This window comes from Podarcis muralis, chromosome 5 (genome assembly GCF_964188315.1).
Source record: "Podarcis muralis chromosome 5, rPodMur119.hap1.1, whole genome shotgun sequence".
NCBI classification, from domain to species: Eukaryota; Metazoa; Chordata; class Lepidosauria; order Squamata; family Lacertidae; genus Podarcis; species Podarcis muralis.
The window spans coordinates 27,905,284-27,926,868 of NC_135659.1; the positions used below are offsets into that span (position 1 = coordinate 27,905,284).

The following is a 21,585-nucleotide window of genomic DNA, read 5'->3' on the forward strand; positions in this document are numbered from 1 at the left end:
AATCTATTTCATATCTGGCAATCAATGGGCCCCTACATTTCAGATAGTACATGGGTAAAGGTAAAGGTAAAGGGACCCCTGACCATTAGGTCCAGTCGTGACAGACTCTGGGGTTGCGGCGCTCATCTCGCTTTATTGGCCGAGGGAGCCGGCGTACAGCTTCCGGGTCATGTGGCCAGCAGGACTAAGCTTCTTCTGGTGAACCAGAGCAGTGCACGGAAACACCGTTTACCTTCCCACTGGAGCGGTACCTATTTGTCTACTTGCACTTTGACGTGCTTTCGAACTGCTAGGTTGGCAGGAGCAGGAACCCAGCAATGGGAGCTCACCCAATTAAGGGGATTCGAACCGCCAACCTTCTGAACATGGGTAGATGAGTCTAAAAACCTGGGACACAAATTTTCACGGCCTTCTAGCAGCTATCATGGCTCATTTATCAGAAGTAATGTAGTTAGTGTTTACTCCAGAAGTGTATACTCGATTCTGACCAAACTAAGCCTCCTAGAACAAAATACACATCAGGAGGTTTCTACAAAATAGGCACTCCCCCCCTTACCTTCACACAATTTGAAATGATGTATTAGACTACCAGCCCACAAAGGGAAAAATAGCACACAGGAAAAGTATGGAAGCTTGTATTTCTGGCATCCTTCTACATATTTGAAAATAGCACATACACACACTCTCCTTGGCCCAAACTGATAGCTCGGCACAACAAAGGGCTCTTAACAGCTGGGCTTTGCAGCTGAAGGTGGATATCCCCATCTGCTCCCTTCCCCAAATATTCAGTGCTTAAACTGAGCCAGCATTTGCTCAATAAGAGAAGCTGCCTTCAGTGCCAGGTCTCAGCTCTGAACATATGAAGACTAAAGCAAAGGAACACCAGGCATGTGCAAACTTTTTTTCCAGTTCAGTAGCCTTGATCAGCCTACATATTACCCCCCTAAAAAGCAAAACAAAACAAAAAACCAAGTGAAAAACACAAAGGAAAATAACCACATTTGGAAAAGAGATGTGTGCTGCTATTACCCTTCTGTGAAGAAGCCGAAAGCTAAAAGAAGACCCAAGTTTCTATTTTTTTGTCCAGACCTGCTACTCATAAAGAGCCATCCCCAGCAAACTTTGCAGCCAACTATGTACATTAATGTTTTTCTGCCAAGCAGTGCCTGGTAGGTTCCATTTGATAGAGCAAAGCAGCTATCAAAATTTCACTTCTATTTCTCCCTCATCAACAAACAGAATGCAGTTTGTTGTATGCTAAGATCGATCGAAAGGTCAGCGGTTCGAATCCCCGCGGCGGGGTGCACTCCCGCTGCTCGGTCCCAGCGCCTGCCAACCTAGCAGTTCGAAAGCACCCCCGGGTGCAAGTAGATAAATAGAGACCGCTTACCAGCGGGAAGGTAAACGGCGTTCCGTGTGCTGCGCTGGCTCGCCAGATGCAGCTTTGTCACACTGGCCACGTGACCCGGAAGTGTCTCAGGACAGCGCTGGCTCCCAGCCTATAGAGTGAGATGAGCGCACAACCCCAGAGTCTGTCAAGACTGGCCCGTACGGGCAGGGGTACCTTTACCTTTACCTTTTTAAGATTGTGTTTTAAGAAGTTTGTCCTGAGCAGGACCCAGTAGTTGAGGAAGAACAAACAGGCAGAAAGAAATATGCCAAGAATGTGACTGGATTTTATGAATAAAGGTTAAGGATCTCCTTAAGAACAACTAGTATCTATTTCTCATGGATAAGGGAGTAGATACAAACCATTAATTAATAGTGAATGAGCAAACTAAATATAACTTGTACGTATAACTTCCTTATACACTAAATGCAACCAATACTTTTTCAGCTGCCCAATCGTCCCTCAGGTTCCTGTTTCTCAGCCCACTGCTTTTTCTGCAGTCCACCTTCAGACATATTATCCCCTGGTCATTGTCTCCTCTGCTCAGGACACAGTTTGTCCCACAAAACTGCTCCTTCCTCTAGAAAATGTAAGGATTAAATCCCAGCCATTCTGACAACTTTCCCGTTCCTCACTGAAGCTGAACGACAAACATTCCGAGCAATGAGAAAGCGCGTTTACATTCCGTGCCACCCTGCCGTCTCAGCTAATCAGCATCCAGAGGGTTCACTTCCATGCGTGATACAATATTGATGTCTTTTCCTATTCTATCTTGTAAGTTCTGTCTCTGTTGTCTTAGGAGACCCCCACATGCCATTATCTCATGAGCATTACTAGTCCCGCGTTACTTCCGAATTCCATCTTTTGTCAAATAGTCAACAGATGGGCCTGTCATAGAACTGCTTTAAAAAAAACACCATCAGCTATGGTGCATATCAGCATCGATTTCTGTCCTCAAGAAACCAGTATTGTGATTTCAAAGCTAAAATGGACAGCTACTGGATTAATGGATTCCTGCAGCTCATAGTCAAAATGGCCAAATGAGAGTAGCAGCTCTTTCAATATGATTTTTATGAGAGGGTAAAGAATTGCAGAGAATAAAGCTACAGAAAACTAGGGCTGAATGATTGAAGATGATTGTGTATGCCCTCTGCATGCCAAAAACTTATTCTCCCTTCCTACAGCCTAATTTTTTTCAGCAAGAATCAGGAAGAATGGTTCCGTATTGGGTGCGAAATTTGGGATTAAAAAGTAGCAAGGATGGAAACAATTGTTTTGGAATGGGGGACTGAAAATGAATGCAAATCCCTTAAAAAGAAAGACCCAGCATATCATAAGCTAAGCAGTGTGACACCCTTTTCCAAGTAAACTTAGCTTTGTGAAATGGAGGAAAACTGGGGTAAGGAAGAGCTAACTGACAACAGCAAGAATTTTGCAGGCCTTTTTGTTCCACAAGACAGTGGCACAATGGGTCACGGTATCTGGCTGCTGACCAGAAGGTTTGAGCCCACCCAGGGATGGCTGTGGGAAGGATTCCTGCATTGAAGGGAGTTGGACTAGATGGCCTTTGGGGTCCTTTCCAAATCTAGAATTCTATGAATGGAAACTTCCCTTCCCATGCATGCCTCTAGCTTTTGGGATGAAGTTTTCAAGGCGTCTGCTGTCACCCGTTTCGACTTACTTACTTACTTTATTTATTTATTTATTTATTGGTTTTCACATACAGTGGTACCTCGGGTTAAGTACTTAATTCGTTCCGGAGGTCCGTACTTAACCTGAAACTGTTCTTAACCTGAAGCACCACTTTAGCTAATGTGGCTTCCTGCTGCCGCCGTGCCACAATTTCTGTTCTCATCCTGAAGCAAAGTTCTTAACCTGAAGCACTATTTCTGGGTTACCTGAAGCGTATGTAACCTGAAGCGTATGTAACCCGAGGTACCACTGTATTCCATTGCAATACAAATGTACCAAAGCCAACACCATTTCCTCCCCCCCCATACATTTACATGTATATTTCTTCAATCCATGATATTAATCTTTTCTCCCTCCTCCCACTTCCCTCCGCCCCCACTCGATTTCCTCCAGATTATACAATTTAAAATAATCTTTTCATTCTACAGTCTTCTCAAGTCATCTGTATATTCTTATTATCTTTCCTTACTAATTTTTCTTCCATCCAGTACTTCACATTTTAGTCTAGGCATATTCAACTTTTCTTGTACTGAGTATCTGTAATGCTTTCTTTGGAGAAGGCATGCGACAGGCATGGTGCAAAACCATGGAGATGAATGTCTCATCCCTTCAATAAATGTCCCTTTGGACTCAATGGAATGGCATCTGGCAAACTGTAAAATCCTTATTGCGCTATTGAACTTATGCTGGGGAAATGGAATTGTGCAGTTGGGCTCCAGGGCTGGAGAAGGGCAAAGATGTCTCATGGACAACTCCTCAGCTTCACCCATTATTCCTGGTTACAACTGTGCCCAACTGTTTCCTCGTGGTATTGTGGAATATTCTGAGGCCAATATTTATATACTGCAGGTATACTTGAATTCACTGGTTCCAAAGCTCCACAGGCATGATCCAAAAGCTGGAGCTGAAAAGGAGAAGGGGCCAGGGGCACCTTCTATCCTAGTCAGCATGAACCAGCAAGGTTTCAGGATACAGCGATAAATCCGCCACATCGCTCCACCCTAACATCTCATTAGGATCGGTCTGTTAGCTGCATTCCTACACTCACTGATTTGGAAGTAAGTCTCACTGAATGAAATGGAGCATGCCTTGGAGTAAAACCACACAGGGTTGTGCTCAGTATCCTATCTCACTGTTCCATTGAGAAGAATGTGTGTCTATAGTTTTATATTTTTTATTTATCCATGTGTACCCCACTCCTCAGCCAAAAAAGGTCCTAGAGCAGCTTACATTCAATCAAAACAAGACAGTTCTTAACCACAGGCTTACAATACAACAACAACAACCCACACAAGGGGGAAAGGACAGGCATGGAAGAAGAAAATAAAAACCAAAATTCAGGCACTAGTTTCTAAACAGCTGTTCCTATAATGACCAGCTGGCACAGTTCAGGGGCAGGAGGTGCCTGATGGAGCTGTAGTTCCAGTAAAAAGGATGAAATGTTGTCCAGCCCAGACAATGAGGTATCCAGCTCTGAGGACCTTCTGGTGGTTCCCTCACGGTGAGACGTGAAGCTACGGGGAACCAGATAGAGGGCCTTTTTGGTAGTGGCGCTTGTCCTGTGGAACACCCTCTCATCAGATGTCAAACTGATAAACAACTATTTGATTGTAGAAGACATCTGAAGGCAACCCTGTTCAGGAAAGGTTTTAATGGTTGATGTGTTATTGTGTTTTTAATATTTTGTTGGGAGCTGCCCAGAGAGGCTGGGGCAACCCAGTCAGATGGGTGGCATATGATTATTATGATAATTATTCCTGCTTCCTATTCCCCCCATCCATTGAGGCAGCCTGATGGAATGGCTCTTCTGGGGAGGGGAGACAAGGCCTGATGGGGCTGGCCTGTCACAGCAGAGCCAGTGGAGCGAGCTCTGCTTCTCAGATCTCCCAGTGCTGGAATGCAAAATTCAAGCAAGGTTCTGCAATAGGATGAAAATGTATTTTTGCACATGAATGTTCATGTGTGTGAGCATGTCTGTGCACACACAGAGCACTTTTAACAATGGAATTGTGCATCATATTTCAGGAGGAAAGGAATGCCGAGCTACAGAATGGCTCACATTTTAAGCCATGATCCATATTCTTGCAAAGAGCTCTTCTCCCATTCCTCCGTAGAGGAGCTTTCAGCACTGGCATTAACTGAATTGTCAAGATCAGGTGCTGTGAGTACTAAAGCTGTCTTTCGCCATTAAGGGTTTGTTTTTCCCAGTAATCAAGAGAAGCTCTCAGCTCATTTTCCGGAAGAGGCCTGGCAGATTATTTCAGAAACAGCTTTAATTTTCTCCTACTTTACACCTTGGGGCAACGTCTTCAAGATGTGCTTATCATCCTCATAAAATTGTGAAATGCGTTCCTTCCTAATAGGACCAATGTCTTGCGCTCTAAGCAAAGGATGCTTCTTACTGAAGATACAAATCTCCAATGTGCGTTACTGTTTTGTACCATTGACTATCACATTTTTCATAAAAAGCTATTTCAGCAACACAAAGGCATGGGGTGGAGAGAAAGACGGCCATTCTGCACAACTGAAGGTAAATCCACAGAACACTTGGAAAGTGGAGCCCTTACTTCTCTCGCGCACAAGACCTTGACATAATCCCCTCCCTGCCTTAGAAAAAAATACAATGTGTATCCTATATGCATTTCTGCCCAGGGTGTGCGTAATGTTGCACTTCCTGTGATCTCAAATCACAGTGTTTCATGCCAATAAATTGTAATGCATCTTCCTGCTAATGAATCACAGACAGTCAATAAGGCAGAATGGCTCATTCAGGAGTGCAAACTGATACTTTACAGGTGTAGTTTGTGGCCTTCTTTCTAAAAGAGAGAGAGAGAGAAACACAACTCCAGACATTCAACTACACATTTACTTAGACACTCTCGTCATTTCGAGATAGCGCACACTTCCTTTCCAGCTTCAAGGTTCTTCGCTCGAGAACCTAAACATCTCATATAAAATGAACACCTGTGATTCCATCAGACTGGACAGGATATTATAGTTTGGCTATGAAAATATGGCTCAATAAAGTGTTGATTTTAGATATCAGTCCCCAGTTATAAAGAGTATGGAAGACAAAAGGGTTTTTGACAGACACCATAAATATATATTTTTCATAGTAGCACTGTAATTACATATATGTGCTTTCTCTCTCTCTCTCTCTCTCTCTCTCTCTCTCTCACACACACACACACACACACACAATACACATATATACACACACAGGTTCCTGAAAAGGAATATTTACATGACAAGAAGCATATCTACATTATACCACTTTCTCCGGGGAAAGCCACAACAGTGAATTGTAGGAACTGTAATTAGGCAAATTTTTAGTAATTCCAGTAGTTCCAATTCTTTCACAGAGCTCACTGGAGAAAGGTGATATTAAACTTAGCCTGTAGGTCTAGGTTGTCAATAGGATAGTTACAATTACCATGACAAAAAACCCCCACTCATCATTGTATTAATTGGATTGTTGCAATGTGCTTTGTGTGGGGCAACCCTTAACAGTGGTCCAGAAGCTACAGCAAGTACAGAATGCAGCAGCAAGGTGTGTTCTATCTATCTCTGTGTTGAAAGAGTTATGCCAGCTACCAATACGCTGCCAGTCAAGTCTAAGGTCTTGCTTTTGGTTTATAGAGCCCTGAGCAACTTGGGACCAGATCGCCTCCTGCCACTTCAGTCCTCTCAAGAGTCTTTCTTAGTGGTGCCATAGGTTCCAAAAGTTTTTCTTATGGCCACTAATGCCAGATCCTTTTAGTGTGGTGACATCTGCCCTTCGGACTACAGTATTGGCATTTAGGTGCCCACTTAAAGGTCCCCCTTTCACCCAGGCTTTCCCTGAGGGGTGAGCCAACCGTCTTGATGCATCCATCACAAATCAGTACACCAGATTAACACATTTTGCATTTGTTTTATGAATGTAATGTTACTGTATCATTAGATACATTGGAAGGACAAAAATATGGCCTCTTTCAATCAATGAACAGAAGACACAACAGCCCTTGCAACCCATTAATGGATCGCTTTCAGACGAAGATTATGTATGGACAAATTTAATGATATTTGGAACATATTTACTGAAGCCACCATGACCCATGAATCAATGGACATTTGAGGGAAACAGTAAGTTTATCCATTTACATACATGTTATGTAGTTCTGCAATCTTAATTATAATTTACTGTCGTATTATTGTTTTTTCCTCAACCTTTTAAAATGTTTTATGTATTCTTTCTCTTTCCCCCTCTCTTTTTGCTTTCAGCTCATTGTACTATTCTTAATAAAATTATTTTTGAAAAATGAGTATGTTAGTGTTGATTTTACATTGTTCACCACAGTCTTTTTTGCCTTTAGATCGGTGATATATGCAAATAAATAAATAAATCCACTTGGTGGCTATTATAGACAGACATGTATTGCTAGACGACTAAGACTCCCCTCATGTACACCTTAGGGGGGTATGGAAGTAATCACAAATGTGATGGCAACCCACAGCTCAAATTATGTGTGACCTAAGTCTACAATCCTGTACCAGTCTTTATCCAGTCTATTTATTTATTTTTAATAATGTTTAGCGCTTGTGGTATGTTTTTTAGTTTGCTTAGCAAGTCATTATTTACTGACAATAAATATATTTCCTGAACCAATGGTGAAAGGATTTAATTGTCAGTCAAACATCACTAATATACTTTACTCAAGAGTTCTGTTTGGCTAAGGAAATCCCTGTTTCCAGGACAGCTTAATTTATCAAATGTTCCATTAAAATGCCACGACATGCACTGTCAAATACTGAATAAGGGTCACTAAGTGCTTATGTACACTCAGGGAAACTTGTCACTCACTTTCAATGATATTTTTTTAAAGCTGTATTCATTGTGGATGTCTTTATTAATAGTCAATCTTCTAAAGCCCTTTCTTGTGCTCCATTCATTACAATGACGGTCTGGCAGACACCGGCACATCAAAATTGATTGACTGACATTATGAGCCAATTCACTGACTGCTTACATTTGTGCAATCCTACTGAAGGTGACAGAACTACACCAGAGGAAGGGGGTACTGCATCCACCCACCACCCTGGCTCTAGCTGATGATTTTCCCTGAAAGTTGGAAGTGTTGTGCTTTGTTCAATGGCTGCCATGGCGGTGAGCAAGCTCTGCTCATGCTTAACTATATGCCTTGGCCCAGTATACCTGAAGGAGCATCTCCACCTCCATTGTTCAGCCCCAACACTGAGGTCCAGCTCTGAGGGCCTTCTGGCGGTTGCCTCACTGCGAGATGTGAGGTTACAGGGAAGCAAGCAGAGGGTCTTCTCGGTAGTGGCACCCACCCTGTGGAATGCCCTCCCATAAGATGTCAAGGAAATAAACAACTATCTGACTTTTAGAAGGCATCTGAAGGCAGCCAATTTCAGGCAAGTTTTTAATGTTTGATGTTTTGTTGCATTATTTGTTGTTGTTGTTGTTGTTGTTATGTTGGGAAACCCAGCCAGATCAGTGTGGTATAAATAAATTATTATTATTTTTAACTAGGCCTTGAGATTTTCAGCTGCCTCCTGTTCAGTTGTGATGTCTCTCTATGTATGGAATACAGTGCTACCTCAGGTCAAGAACTTAATTCGTTCTGAAGGCCCATTCTTAACCTGAAACTGTTCTTAACCCAAGGTACCACTTTAGCTAATGGGGCCTCCCACTGCTGCCGTGCCGCCACCGTACTCATCCTGTTCTCATCCTGAAGCAAAGTTCTTAACCCGAGGTACTATTTCTGGGTTAGCGGAGTCTGTAACCTGAAGCGTCTGTAACCTGAGGTACCACTGTACATGGTCAATGCAAGGCCATATTTCCTATGCTGCATGCTCTGGAGAACCAAATAATATCATTCTTGAGTATCTTAGGAGAAGATAAAAGCAACTAGACTCCAGACAGTCACCACAGTGAGCATCTTGACCTACTCTTTCTCTTGTTCTCACTAAGATTCTGACAAATTTTCATGAGGTTTTTTTCTCCCTAAATGTTAATTGTGGCTGAAATGTGGAGGACTGAATTTAAAATTGGAATCAGAAACTGAAAGAAACCGAAATTGACAGATGCATCCATTCCCTAGTGGAGAGGTTCTCTGAAATCACGTCAAACAGCTGTTGTCTCACACTTCCCAGTGCATTTCCTATCACTTTCTTTAGCCACTAAAATGGCTTTTTAAAGGCGTGAGCTTGTTGTACCAAGTCCACTCTAATTGTACAACCTGCATTTGATGGTGTGCAATTGAATCCCATCTGAAAATTAGCATCAGCCCCTTGCAAATTATATTGTTCAGCTCAACTCCCGTCAGGGCCATGTGAATCATAAGAGTTAATGCAGCTATATTTTGGATAATCTGAATACAATTCCTTTTGTACCAAACCTCAATTCAAAGCACTGTCAACTGCTTTGATAGTGACAAAGGCTTAATTCTTAGCATGATGATTTTTGAACCTACTGTTTAAACTGCCTCTATTACAATGCAAAGGCAATTATATATCAAATTTCCTTCTGTTTTTAATATTTACCATAACACAATAATTTACTTTACTGTAATCACTAGTTGATATTCTTTTGTACACTCATCTCTGCTTTTTCTCTCAATAGAGCAGAGGATGCCATTCACTTGCTCATTAAGTTCATTTAGGGAAAAAAACACTTTCTGAGTATTGTCTAAGTAAATAAATAAATAAAAGCAATGCACACCCTATCGAGAATTATATGCTTTTTCAGGGATATGAAAAAAAACTTCCTAAAAGCCCTAATTACGCAGAGCATTTTATTATAAGCACCAAGAGATTTCTACTCAGGCTGCAAAAATCTATCCTCATTTAGTGATAAATTTACCGTTACAATAAGGATAGTTTGTAACTGAATGAATGGCTACATTCAACTACATTACATGCATTACTGTTTGCTGTTGTTGAAACAATGTATTTGCACACAGAACTGGAGAAGAAAATAGTTTTTTTAAGCAAGCAGTCCATGGCATAAACACATTTCTTTTGTCCTACTTTCGCCTCTAGTTAAACATGTTTTGCAGGTTCTCAAACCATAAAACCCTGCAGAACCCGTTTACCAGATGTGAAAACAGGATGAATATATGCACCATGATCACCTGTCTCTCGGACTAGACCTCCACTCCTCTTCTCCAGCCCCTATGGGAACTTCCTTTGCATCAAAGCTCAACTTACTTTGTCAGGGAAGTCCATCTTCAGCTCAGAGACACTTTTACACCAGTAGGCCGCCGTTTTCTCACTGATGAGCTCAATGTTCAGGAAAGAGCCTTGGCCTGGACCATAGATGGGGCCTGAGGTAACACCACGTATTATTCTCGGAGAAACGTTTGTTACAATGTCCTATTAACACAATGAGAGAGAGAAAAAATAAGTTAAACAAGAAGAAGGAGATATCAACCACAGTAGTGCAGGAAAAAAATGGTTTTGGAGAAAATGTAGAAATGTCGTGATAGAGGATAGTCTGCCACATATATCTGAACAGATGCCTGCTAATCTTACAGCGAAAATGCAGCTATGGCTTTGCTGTTTCGCCAGGTGCTGTGCAATGTATAAGAGGAATCTGACACAGACAAGGAAGACAGCAGAGAAGGGGAAGGGAGAGAAATGGATTCTGGGTAAAAGGTGTGATACAGAAAGCAGTTGGCCTAGGAGGCCATGGATGGTGTTAAAGACACAGACAAACTGAGCTACCACTTTGAGGCTGGGTTCAACCATATCTGGGATGTGGCTATTTCAGAGGAACTAACTGGGCTTAGAGGGGTCGCAATAGGTGTTGTAAAGTGAGACACCTTTGATGTAACAACCTGGTTCCCTTTCTTTTCATGGGGAAGTAGATAGCAAATTTCTCCCATCAATTTCGCAAACGTGTTTGTGGAAAGCCTACAATGACCATTAATGTTTTAATAATATGTAAAATGATGCTATCAGCTCAATGCTCTGTTGTTGTTGTGCAGAGATTTATTAAATTTAGTAATAATAATATAATACACAAGGAGAGGCAATTCCCACCTATCCTTTGAGTGTCTGAAGATGGGGACACAGACAAGGCTGTCTATTGGCCACACATTCACAAAAGTTGCAAAGCTAGATGTGTGCCTGGGATCACACCAAGGTGTTAACACAATGAGAAGTGAAATACCTTATACAGAACTGAGAGAGAGAGAGCGCGTAAATGAATGAACCTCCAGGCAAACTTGAGCATTTTCATTTCAGTAAAAGAACATTCTTTTATTTCAGCGAGTCTAACCCTAGCCAGAGAGCTCAGCAACCACTAGGCACTCAGAGTGAATGATATGGACAATATTAAGAGTCCAATATTATAATATGCTATAATCAAACCACTTCAGATCAGAACCATAAAGTTATAAGGAAATCTTCATCCTGTGGAGGAAAGCATAATTAAGCATTTTTTTCATTTTTTCTCTCCCTACCTATATATGCATGTATGTGTTTTTAAGACACTTAAATTAGAAAAAAAATGCTGTATGTAAATAAGTTCTTTTGGCAATTTATAATAAAAAATGATTTTTTTGGGTAAAGGCCATTTAGTTAAGGATTTCATAGAATTATTTGGTTAAGTACCCCTACTCACCATCTTGTCACTTCTGGAGAGATAACATGAACCCCCATTAGTATATAGCAATTAAGGTCAATTTACATATTTTAATTAAGATCCATCCCATATAAAACAATTAGGGTAATAGGCATGCTAACTGATTTCATAACATTTGGACGTTTTTCCAACTAGATAGACAGGAAACCTTAATTAGCATTAATTAGTGCTGATCTGCATATGTTTGATAAGGCATACCCTCACCACAAATGATTATTTATTCCTGAATCTGCCAAATGCTACCGTTGCAGAGGATAAAGGGACTTGCTTCATATTGTATGTAAATGTCTAGTGATTTCTATTTGTTTTTCTGTTTGGACTATTTATTATAAAATAAATGGCGAGAAATGGTGTGAATGTACAAATATGTACATTCGCATATAGAGAAAGCATGCCAATTAATGTGCAGTGGTTAATCAGCACTGCTGACATTTCAATGGTAACTGGGGAAAGGATAATAGCAGTTAGAACTTTTCCTGTCGTATATTCTCCTTACATCCCAAGGCACTGCATGTCAATAAAGTTTTCAGTTAATTTTCCAGCAGCCTCTGAAGATGTGGGCATTATGATACACAAAGAAATGCAGTCCTGTTGTCAGCTTTATTAATTTTCATTAATGATCTACCTACGCTACCTTTCCCTTTCCCTCAGTTTTGTCCAGCAGTTATATTCACAAAGTGTCTTGTTATTTCATCAAAATCAATTGGGCGGTGGGATTCCCCTGTGCTTCTGATCATTTTGTTTGACATTAAATATCACAGAGAACTTCTTTTCAAAAAACCAAACAAACCCAACCCTTAAATATTTAGGTATAATCTCTGAAATGTTTTGATCCTCTTTAATTTGTTTCTAAGCTGTAGGGTTGATAATGTTGCAGCATTCCTGCTTGTAAACCGCCATAAATTTTGTTGATCGATTTTTGTCTTTTCTTTCTTGTAACCGAGGATCTGTTTTCTCTCTTATTTTAATTGTGGATTGTGATCTCCTTGGGCTATGAGCAATGAAGCTTGTGTAGTTTTATAAACTGTATAGATATTTTAAGATCACAGAGATGGGACTAAACCTATGGATCACCTCATACAGTTCCATCCCCAAGGGAAGGATAGATTGGCTGTGTAAAGCTATCACATAGCCAATTCACATTCAGGACAATGCTTTGCACTTACACAAAATGAGTGTGAGGTTCGACCATTTGCCATAATGCTTTAAACAGCCATGGCTCCCCCCAGAGAAGCCTGCGAAGTGTAGTTTGCTATGGCTGCTGAAAGTTGCCAGGAGACCCCTGTTCTCACAGCGGTTTAACGATCCATCTTTCTTCCCGGAGAACTCCAGCTCTGTGAGGGGGAACAGGGGTCTCTCAGTAACTCTTAACAACCCTAACAAACTGCAGTGCTGCTAATGCTCCACCCATGCGAACTAAAAATTCCCCATCCCACCTCATGCAACTGCTAAGCCCCCCTTTCACCTTCCCAACCCCATTTCTGAAGCCACTTCTCTTGTCTATTTTGCAACCTCATGTCCATGTTTCCTCCTCCCCAGTGCTGGATAATATAAGCTAATCAAGCTATAGCTTAGGGCTCCACTCTCTTGAGGACCTCCAAAAATTTTAAAGAAAAAAACACCTGGATGTACATTTCCAAAATGTAAGATAAAAAATAAATAAAATAAAACCTACATACAGCAACAGTGTTTTGTGTTGTGTAGGCTACTGTGATGTAAGTAACGGGCCGCACCTGCTATCCTGCTCCCTAAAATATCACTGGTTTGCTCATTTCTATATATAGGGTGCCTACATTCTGCATGGACTGGTCATGCAAATGGCTTTAGATATCTATTCGGTCCATAAATTACCATAAAGTATATATTCAACACTCCCTCCTTTTCTGCAACTCCTCTTGCAAACAGACCACTCCCATTGTGACCTCCTTGTCCCAAACACTGCAGCTACTAATCCTCCTCTACACTTTACAGTGGTACCTCGGGTTACATACGCTTCAGGTTAAGAACTATGCTTCAGGATGAGAACTATGCTTCAGGATGAGAACAGAAATCGTGCTCCGGTGGCCCGGCAGCAGCGGGAGGCCCCATTAGCTAACAGTTTCAGGCTAAGAACGGACCTCTGGAACGAATTTAGTACTTAACCCGAGGTACCACTGTACACTGAAATATGAATCTGCCTTCTATTCCCCTGCAGCCCCTATTGTACCCCATTTCACCTCCACTCCCCATTTCTCCTTCCTACTCCCAGCTTTTCCCCACCCCTCCTTGTACAAAACCCAACCCATTTCCATGCCTCCTCCTACCTCCTATTTGGCAGCCCCCTAATGCAATTTTGATGAACTGAATGTTTGGATGATTTTTAAAGAAAATAGATTTATTTTGCCACATTATGAATATGCATTTTAACTATTGGGATGCTCCAGACAAGTTGTTCATAGTCTTATTGAACTGCATTTTTTGTCAGATGGCTATAAACCACCTCGAACATATAAGGAAAGGTGTAAGTAATATTGACATGGGAGGAAGCCAGACCATCCAGTGTCCTATTTTCCAGGGATAGTCCCAGATTTACACAAGCCATCCTGGTTTCTGATTTGATCCCAGAATATCCTGCTTTTCCTTAGGATGTCCCTATTTTTATTCAAGAAATGTTGGAGGATATGGAGTTACGCAACCCCCGAGACAAGGAGATAAGTAACTTTACAACCTTTAGAAGACATCTGAAGGCAGCCCTGCATAGGGAAGTTTTTTAATGTTCACATTTTTATTATGTTTTTATATACTTTGGAAGCTGTCCAGAGTGGCTGGGGCAACTTCAATCAGATGGGTGGGATATAAATAATTAAAAATATTTTAGAATAGGATGTCCCTATTTTCATCAGAGAAATATTGAAGGATATAGGAAACTGGGTTGATGGCAATTGCGAAAAACAAATTAGGATTTCCACAGGTGAAATAATAATAATAATAATAATAATAATAATAATAATAATAATAATAATAATATATTTATACCCTGCCCTCCCCGGCCAGAGCCAGGCTCAGGGTGGCTAACACCAGTAAAATTACAGTAAAAACATAACAGGAAAAAAACGCCACCAATTTAAAATACAGGTTAAAATGCAATTTAAAATGCAGCCTCATTTTAAAGTAGCTGATAAATCAAGTCCATAAGGGGAGGGAAACATAAGAGTCAGACCAAGTCCAAATCAAAGGCCAGGCGGAACAGCTCTGTCTTGCAGGCCCTGCGGAAAGATGTCAAGTCCCGCAGGGTCCTAGTCTCTTGTGACAGAGCGTTCCACCAAGTTGGGGCCAGTACTGAAAAGGCCCTGGCCCTAGTTGAGACCAATCTAACCACCTTGTGACCTGGGACCTACAAAATGTTGTCAATTGTGGACCTTAAGGTCCTCCGCGGGGCATACCAGGAGAGGCGGTCCCATAGGTACGTGGGTCCTAGGCCGCATTCCATGGGTGCCCTGCATTCCATTCAATGCTCCCCCACTGCAGTTCAAGGAATTATCAAGGAATTATCATACATGCCAACTGACTGTAAAACCCAGTCCCCCACACCCCGCTTTCAAACCTCACTTATTCCCCACTTCACCCAGAGAAACATGGCCTAGGTATCAGACTCCTATGCAAGCTCTTCTTCTGGTGGGGAAGCTGTGATCACAGCCACTCTTATCCAGGGAGCTGGAGAGGCAGGCATGCCTAATCAGAGGAGCAGGAGGTTGCAGCAACACCTTCAACTGCAGGTTGAAACACTGGGGACTTTCAGATGCCAGAGCGTCTCCACCCCCATCGTTCTGCCCGGACACTGAGGTCCAGTGCCGAGGGCCTTCTGGCGGTTCCCTCATTGTGAGAAGCAAAGCTACAGGGAACAAGGCAGAGGGCCTTCTCGGTAGTGGCGCCCGCCCTGTGGAACGCCCTCCCACCAGATGTCAAAGAGAACAACTACCAGACTTTTAGGAGACATCTGAAGGCAGCCCCGTTTAGGGAAGCTTTTCATGTTTGATGCATTACAGTAGTTTGTTGGAAGCTGCCCAGAGTGGCTGGGGAAGCCCTGCCAGATGGGTGGGGTATAAATAATTTGTTTAATTATTATTATTATTATTATTATTATTATTATTATTATTATTATTATTTTCATGTGGGATTCAACCATATACTGGACAATTCAAATGTCACAAATATAATTGGTTGAGAGCTCTGCCGCAACAAACCCACCTCCCCCAAAACATGGACTTTTTGTGATAGGGAAATTGAGGGAGGAAAGTGCTGGAAAGTGTGGGATGACATTCACTTTGATGCAGCAACATCTAACCTGCCTACAGACAAATCAGAATAGCCAACATTGTCTAATTGGGATGAACACTCAATAAACAGGTCATCTGGAAGTCCCGTCGTCCCCCCCCCCCCCATCATCCACACAGGTTAATTGAAACTATTCAAAGTCTACTGAGTCTTCAGCAAAACTCATCACATCTTGCCTGGAAAGGAGCTTTGCAGTGTTTGGACTCTCAGAAGCAAAAGAGACTAGGACAAATGCCAGCCTGGAAGCACATTGCTTTTTAGGCCCTGTTTTCCACAATTATTTACAAGTGAAAATGTTTTTACAAAGTAAATAAATAAATCATACATATGCTTGTGGTGAATCACACACACACACACACACACACACACACACACTGGTAACAAATAAGGTAAGAATTCACTGCACTCTAATTGCACTCTAATAGAAATGAATTAGACTAAATCACCTTAAACTTATTTTGCACTGGTTCAGGTACGGGGAAAACAGCTGCTTTGCATTACAAATGTCTGTAGACAAATGAAGGTCTTCAACATGGATAATTTTACAAAGAACTAATTTTATTACATCTTTCTCACATTATACATTTCCTCAATTGCAATCTACTCTTGAGGGCCTCCTTAAATATTGTTACTTTTCCAAATGGATTGTGGAAAATGGAACTGAATAAATTGAAACACAAAATATATTTATTGACACAAGTTAGAGGGCTGCACTGTTAATGCTCACATTTTCCCCTCCTTAATTGTTGCTTCAGGCTCATTTCCCAGTTTGATATAATTTTGTTACCACTGCATTTGAAATTTCTTTCTCTCTCTCTTATTTACTCACTATGACATGGTGTCTGATTTACTGGGTCTCGAAAGGATTTTGTTTGTGGTTGTTCAGTGACATCACAGCATCATGTGTCAAATCAACCACATCACTTTGTCTGCTATGTGGTACCTGATTTTGTTTTCAGAGTCACATGACTCTATTTGTCAACAGTTGCAAATGGAGTAGAAGTGGAATTCAGATAAATTGTAACCCAACAAGTTAGCCAACAAAGAAATGCTACAACCCTAAATATCTATATATAGATATATAACCTTTCTTCATCATTTATCTTACTGCAGATTTAATGTATTTAATGGCCAACTACATTCAAAACACACTTTGTGTCACAGTGTGTATGATTCCTGTAAACCTTCTGCATACTTAAAATCAAACACGGAAGAACAAAAGTCAGCCATGACACACATGCAAAACAAACGTGTCAAAATGACAGTATTGGCTTCTGTAAAGAATCAATCTTCTCTCTCTCTCTCTCTCTCTCTCTCTCTCTCTCTCTCTCTCTCTCACACACACACACACACACACACACACACACACACACACACACACCATTTATTGCATTGACCAGCCCAATCCTATCTGTTTGTGGACAAGGTATTTAAGCATAAAACCTCATTCTTCTCCAGATCACAATATCTGGCTGGACACCTGAATTTATTTGAGTCCAAAGGCACTCTGGACCACATCAGTGAGGCCGAGAGGGGGGTCTTGTCACCTGAGTAGTCCAGGACCTCAATACACACTGCCCAGGCTTGCTTGTGCCCTGGGGAGGTCACTTTGATGCTTTGACTTTGTCTCTGAAGGTGTGCTCCATTGTCTCTTGAGACAAATGGATGCCAACAACAACAACAACAAAAAGGTGTATTGGCGCAAGGAACAAATTTTGTGTTTCCTTGGATCCTGGCCACAGATTCCAGTTGCCACAGAGACTATATACTTTGGCACATTGGGTCAGATCCAGAGACAGAGACGGCAGAATTCCACTCTCTCAATTGGGTTTTCCAAGCTCCTCCTGCCTGCACCCATTGAAGGTCACTCCTGAGGGTCAAGGGACCTTAGGGAATGGGGGGGAGGAGCTGTAGAACTACAGGAACACTGAGATAAATAAGTGGGGCTCCCTTGAGCCAGTGTACAGTAAGTACTTTTCTGCTTACACTAGGTATTTATTGGACCCAAGCCAATATGAGCACATTCAATGCCCTCTTTAGATCCACCATGTGTGTCTAAGTCAGTTTCATATATTGTGTTAAGCTCTCAGGTAAATTTTCAGTTTAAGTTGCAACTCAGCTAGGATGGCACAGATATAGCAAACATCCAGATGAACCAAACTAGAATTAAGGATCTCGCATTTCTGTTCAAGGAGAGACTGTGATAAAAGTTCACAGAAGTCACCAGTGAATAAAAAAAAACTAACGGAAAATGAAGTCAGAAACCTGAAATAAACTAACCAAGAGTATCCCCTTAGATGATGATGATGAAGAAGAAGAAGAAGAAGAAGAAGAAGAAGAAGAAGAAGAAGAAGAAGAAGAAGAAGGTGGTACAAAATCCAGGAAGCCTACAACCAACTTGGTGGCTGTCACTGCTTTCATGTAGAAAGTGCACCTCTACAATGGGGAGGAACGTTAATGAGACAGAATTAAATGCTTAAGGCAGATCTTTTGTTAACTTTGGAATATGAAATTGTTGTATTTAGTGAACTGTGTGACCTTTGTCAGTTTCCCTTCATTATAGATGATGTAAAGGTTTAAACAAAGTGATCACATTATGTCTTTTTCAGAAGTTAATTTATATGACCTTTCCTCATCTAGAGAGCTTTTTAGGTGCTTTGAAGTAAGTTCCAGAGTGTAACAGTGGTTACTTCTTACTAAATGTCAGCACTGGAAGAAAGACAGTCACAATGGCCTTATTGTGAACAATTCCACAGGGATGTCTTACGAAACTATTCTGGGGGGGTGGGTGGGGGGATGACTTTCATGTCTCCGTAAAACATAATTGTAGGTAAAGTTTGAACAGGCACTCAGTTGTAGCGTGCAAGAACAGACTTCATGTTCTTAACAGAATACATTACTGAATTTGTGATCGAAATCCACAATCCACAGATGCTTTATTTTGGAGCACTGGGTTAGTTCCAAATTGAAGTCATTTGCACTTTATTCCCATTGGAATCAATGGGGTTTCTGTTAAGTCATGACTCCCTTTGCACATTTATTTCAAAGGGACTTGTGTGCAACTGACTTCATGGTGATCCAGTCATGGTGTGACTCACCCCTGCTTTCCTGTGTTTGTCTGTAACTTGTGCAGTGGGAAACCGCTTGATTAAAAAGCTCCAGTCATCCTTAGCTGTGATGGGAGCCTCATTGAATAGAAGATTCTCCACTGCAGGATAATAATAATAATAATAATAATAATAATATATTTCTATCCTGCCCATCTGGCTGGGTTTCCCCAGCCACTCTGGGCGGCTTCCAACCAAATATTAAAAACAATACAGCATCAGACATTAAAAACTTCCCTAAACAGGGCCGCCTTCAGTTGTTTTTAAAAAGTAAAGTAGTTGTTTATTGCCTTGACATCTGCTGGGAGGGTATTCCACAGGGCAGGCGCCACTACCAAGAAGGCCCTCTGCCTGGTTCCCTGTAACCTCACTTCTCGCAGCGAGGCAACAGCCAGAAGGCCCTCAGCGCTGGACCTCAGTGTCCGGCCTGGATGATGGGGGTGGAGACGCTCCTTCAGGTATATAGGACCGAGGCCGTTTAGTCTTTTAAAGGTCAGCACCAACACTTTGAATTGTGCTCGGAAACGTACTGGGAGCCAATAAAGATCTTTCAGGACCGGTGTTAAATGGTCTCAGTGGCCACTCCCAGTCACCAGTCCAGCTACCGCATTCTGGATTAATTGCAGTTTCCGAATCACCTTCAAAGGTAGCCCCACGTAAAGCGCATTGCAGTAGTCCAAGTGAGAGATAACTAGAGTATGCACCACACTGGCAAGACAGTCTGTGGGCAGGTAGGGTTAAAGGCTCCCTTGCTTACCCTGAGAAGCACAACTGGCTCAAGATATTTTACTGTAAAAGACAAAGTGGCACTATAATTGGGATACTCTATACAGTTCTGGTCAACTCATCTCTAAAGGGTATTGATTGAGTTGGAAAAGCTTCAGAAAAAGGCAACCAAAATGATTGAGGGGTTAGAGACAACTCCCCCATGAGGAAAGGTTGAAGTATTTAACAGGAGCATGGAATTGTAGAGTTGGAAGGGACCACAAGCCCAGGGTTTCCTAAACTTGGGTTCCCTGTCATTTTTGGACTGCAATTCCCATCATTCCTGACCAGTGGTCCAGCTAGCTACGGGTGATGGGAGTTGTAGCCCAACAACAGCTGGTGTTCCAAGTTTTGGAAACCCTGATCTAGTCTGAACCCCCTGCAATGTGGGGATCTCAGCTAAAGCATCCATGACAGATGGCCAACCAACCTCTGCTTAAAAACCTGCTAGAGAGCCTGCAACTTCCCGAGGGAGACTGTTTCGGTTTAGAGAAAAGGCAAGCAAGAAGCGACAGGACAGAAATTATAAAACAAAAGCATGCCACGGAGGAAGTGGGTTCACTAGAGTTCGTGGACATCCAACAAAGTGGAACGTTAGAAAATTCGGCAGAGATAAAAGGAAGGATGTCTTCCTATAGCTCATGGTTAAATTATGGAACTTGCTCCCACAAATAACAATAATAAAATAATAACAATAATAGTAATAATAATTTACTATTTGTACCCCGCCTATCTGGCTGGGTTTCCCCAGCCACTCTGGGCAGCTTCCAACAAAGATTAAAATATCACACATTAAAAACTTCCCTGAACAGGGCTGCCTTCAGATGTCTTCTAAATGTCAGGTAGTTGTTTATCTCTTTGAAATCTGGTGGGAGGGTGTTCCACAGGGCGGGCGCCACTACCGAGAAGGCCCTCTGCCTGGTTTCCTGATGTTTTGCTTCTCACAGTGAGGGAACCACCAGAAGGCCCTCGGCGCTGGACCTCAGCGTCCAGGCAGAACGATGGAGGTGGAGACGCTCCTTCAGGTATACTGGGCCGAGGCCGTTTAGGGCTTTAAAGGTCAGCAACAACACTTTGACTTGTGCTCAGAAACGTACCGGGAGCCAATGTAGGTCTTTCAAGACCGGTGTTATATGGTCTTGGTGGCCGTCACCAGTCTAGGGGCCGCTTGGCTGGTTTTAAAAGAGGATTGCAGAGGTTCATAGTGGATAAGGCTATCAGTGGCTACTAGCCATGGTGGCTATATTCTGCCTCCATGGTCAGGGGCAGTGATGCTTCTGGGTACCAGTTTCTGGAAACCACACAAGAGGAGGGTGTTTTTGTGCTAAGGTGCTGCTTGAGGGTTTCCCATAGGCAGCTGGGTGGTCTTTGTGAGAACAGGATGCTGGACTAGATGGGCCACTGGCCTGATCCAGCAAGCTGGATGTGAAAATAAATATGCAATGCAGAGCGGGTAAGACAGAAGTAAGTCATTATGAGAGAAGACACAGGATATTGTGGGTATAAAAGGCAAAATAGATAGATGGTCATGCAAATTTCAAATCCTCTGTGCCTTTCATAAAGATGACCCTCTTTCTGCCCAGTCAGGGAGAAGCGCAGCTAAAGAAAGCACTTAATCAATATTTCAGTATCATCCCAGGATTGCTCACGTATACTTGTGAGAGAAA

The 21,585-nt window shown here is 42.0% G+C and overlaps 1 protein-coding gene across 3 annotated transcripts in view; it reads right to left on the minus strand.

The window, feature by feature from the left end:
* The window catches only part of DPYD (dihydropyrimidine dehydrogenase), a 501,994-nt gene that overhangs the window by 165,072 nt on the left and 315,337 nt on the right, over positions 1–21,585 (minus strand). For all 3 annotated transcript variants that reach the window (XM_028732753.2, XM_077928465.1, XM_077928464.1), the window contains exon 14: positions 10,295–10,459. In XM_028732753.2, the coding sequence (XP_028588586.2) occupies positions 10,295–10,459 (165 nt within the window). The remainder of the gene's footprint in view (positions 1–10,294; positions 10,460–21,585) is intronic.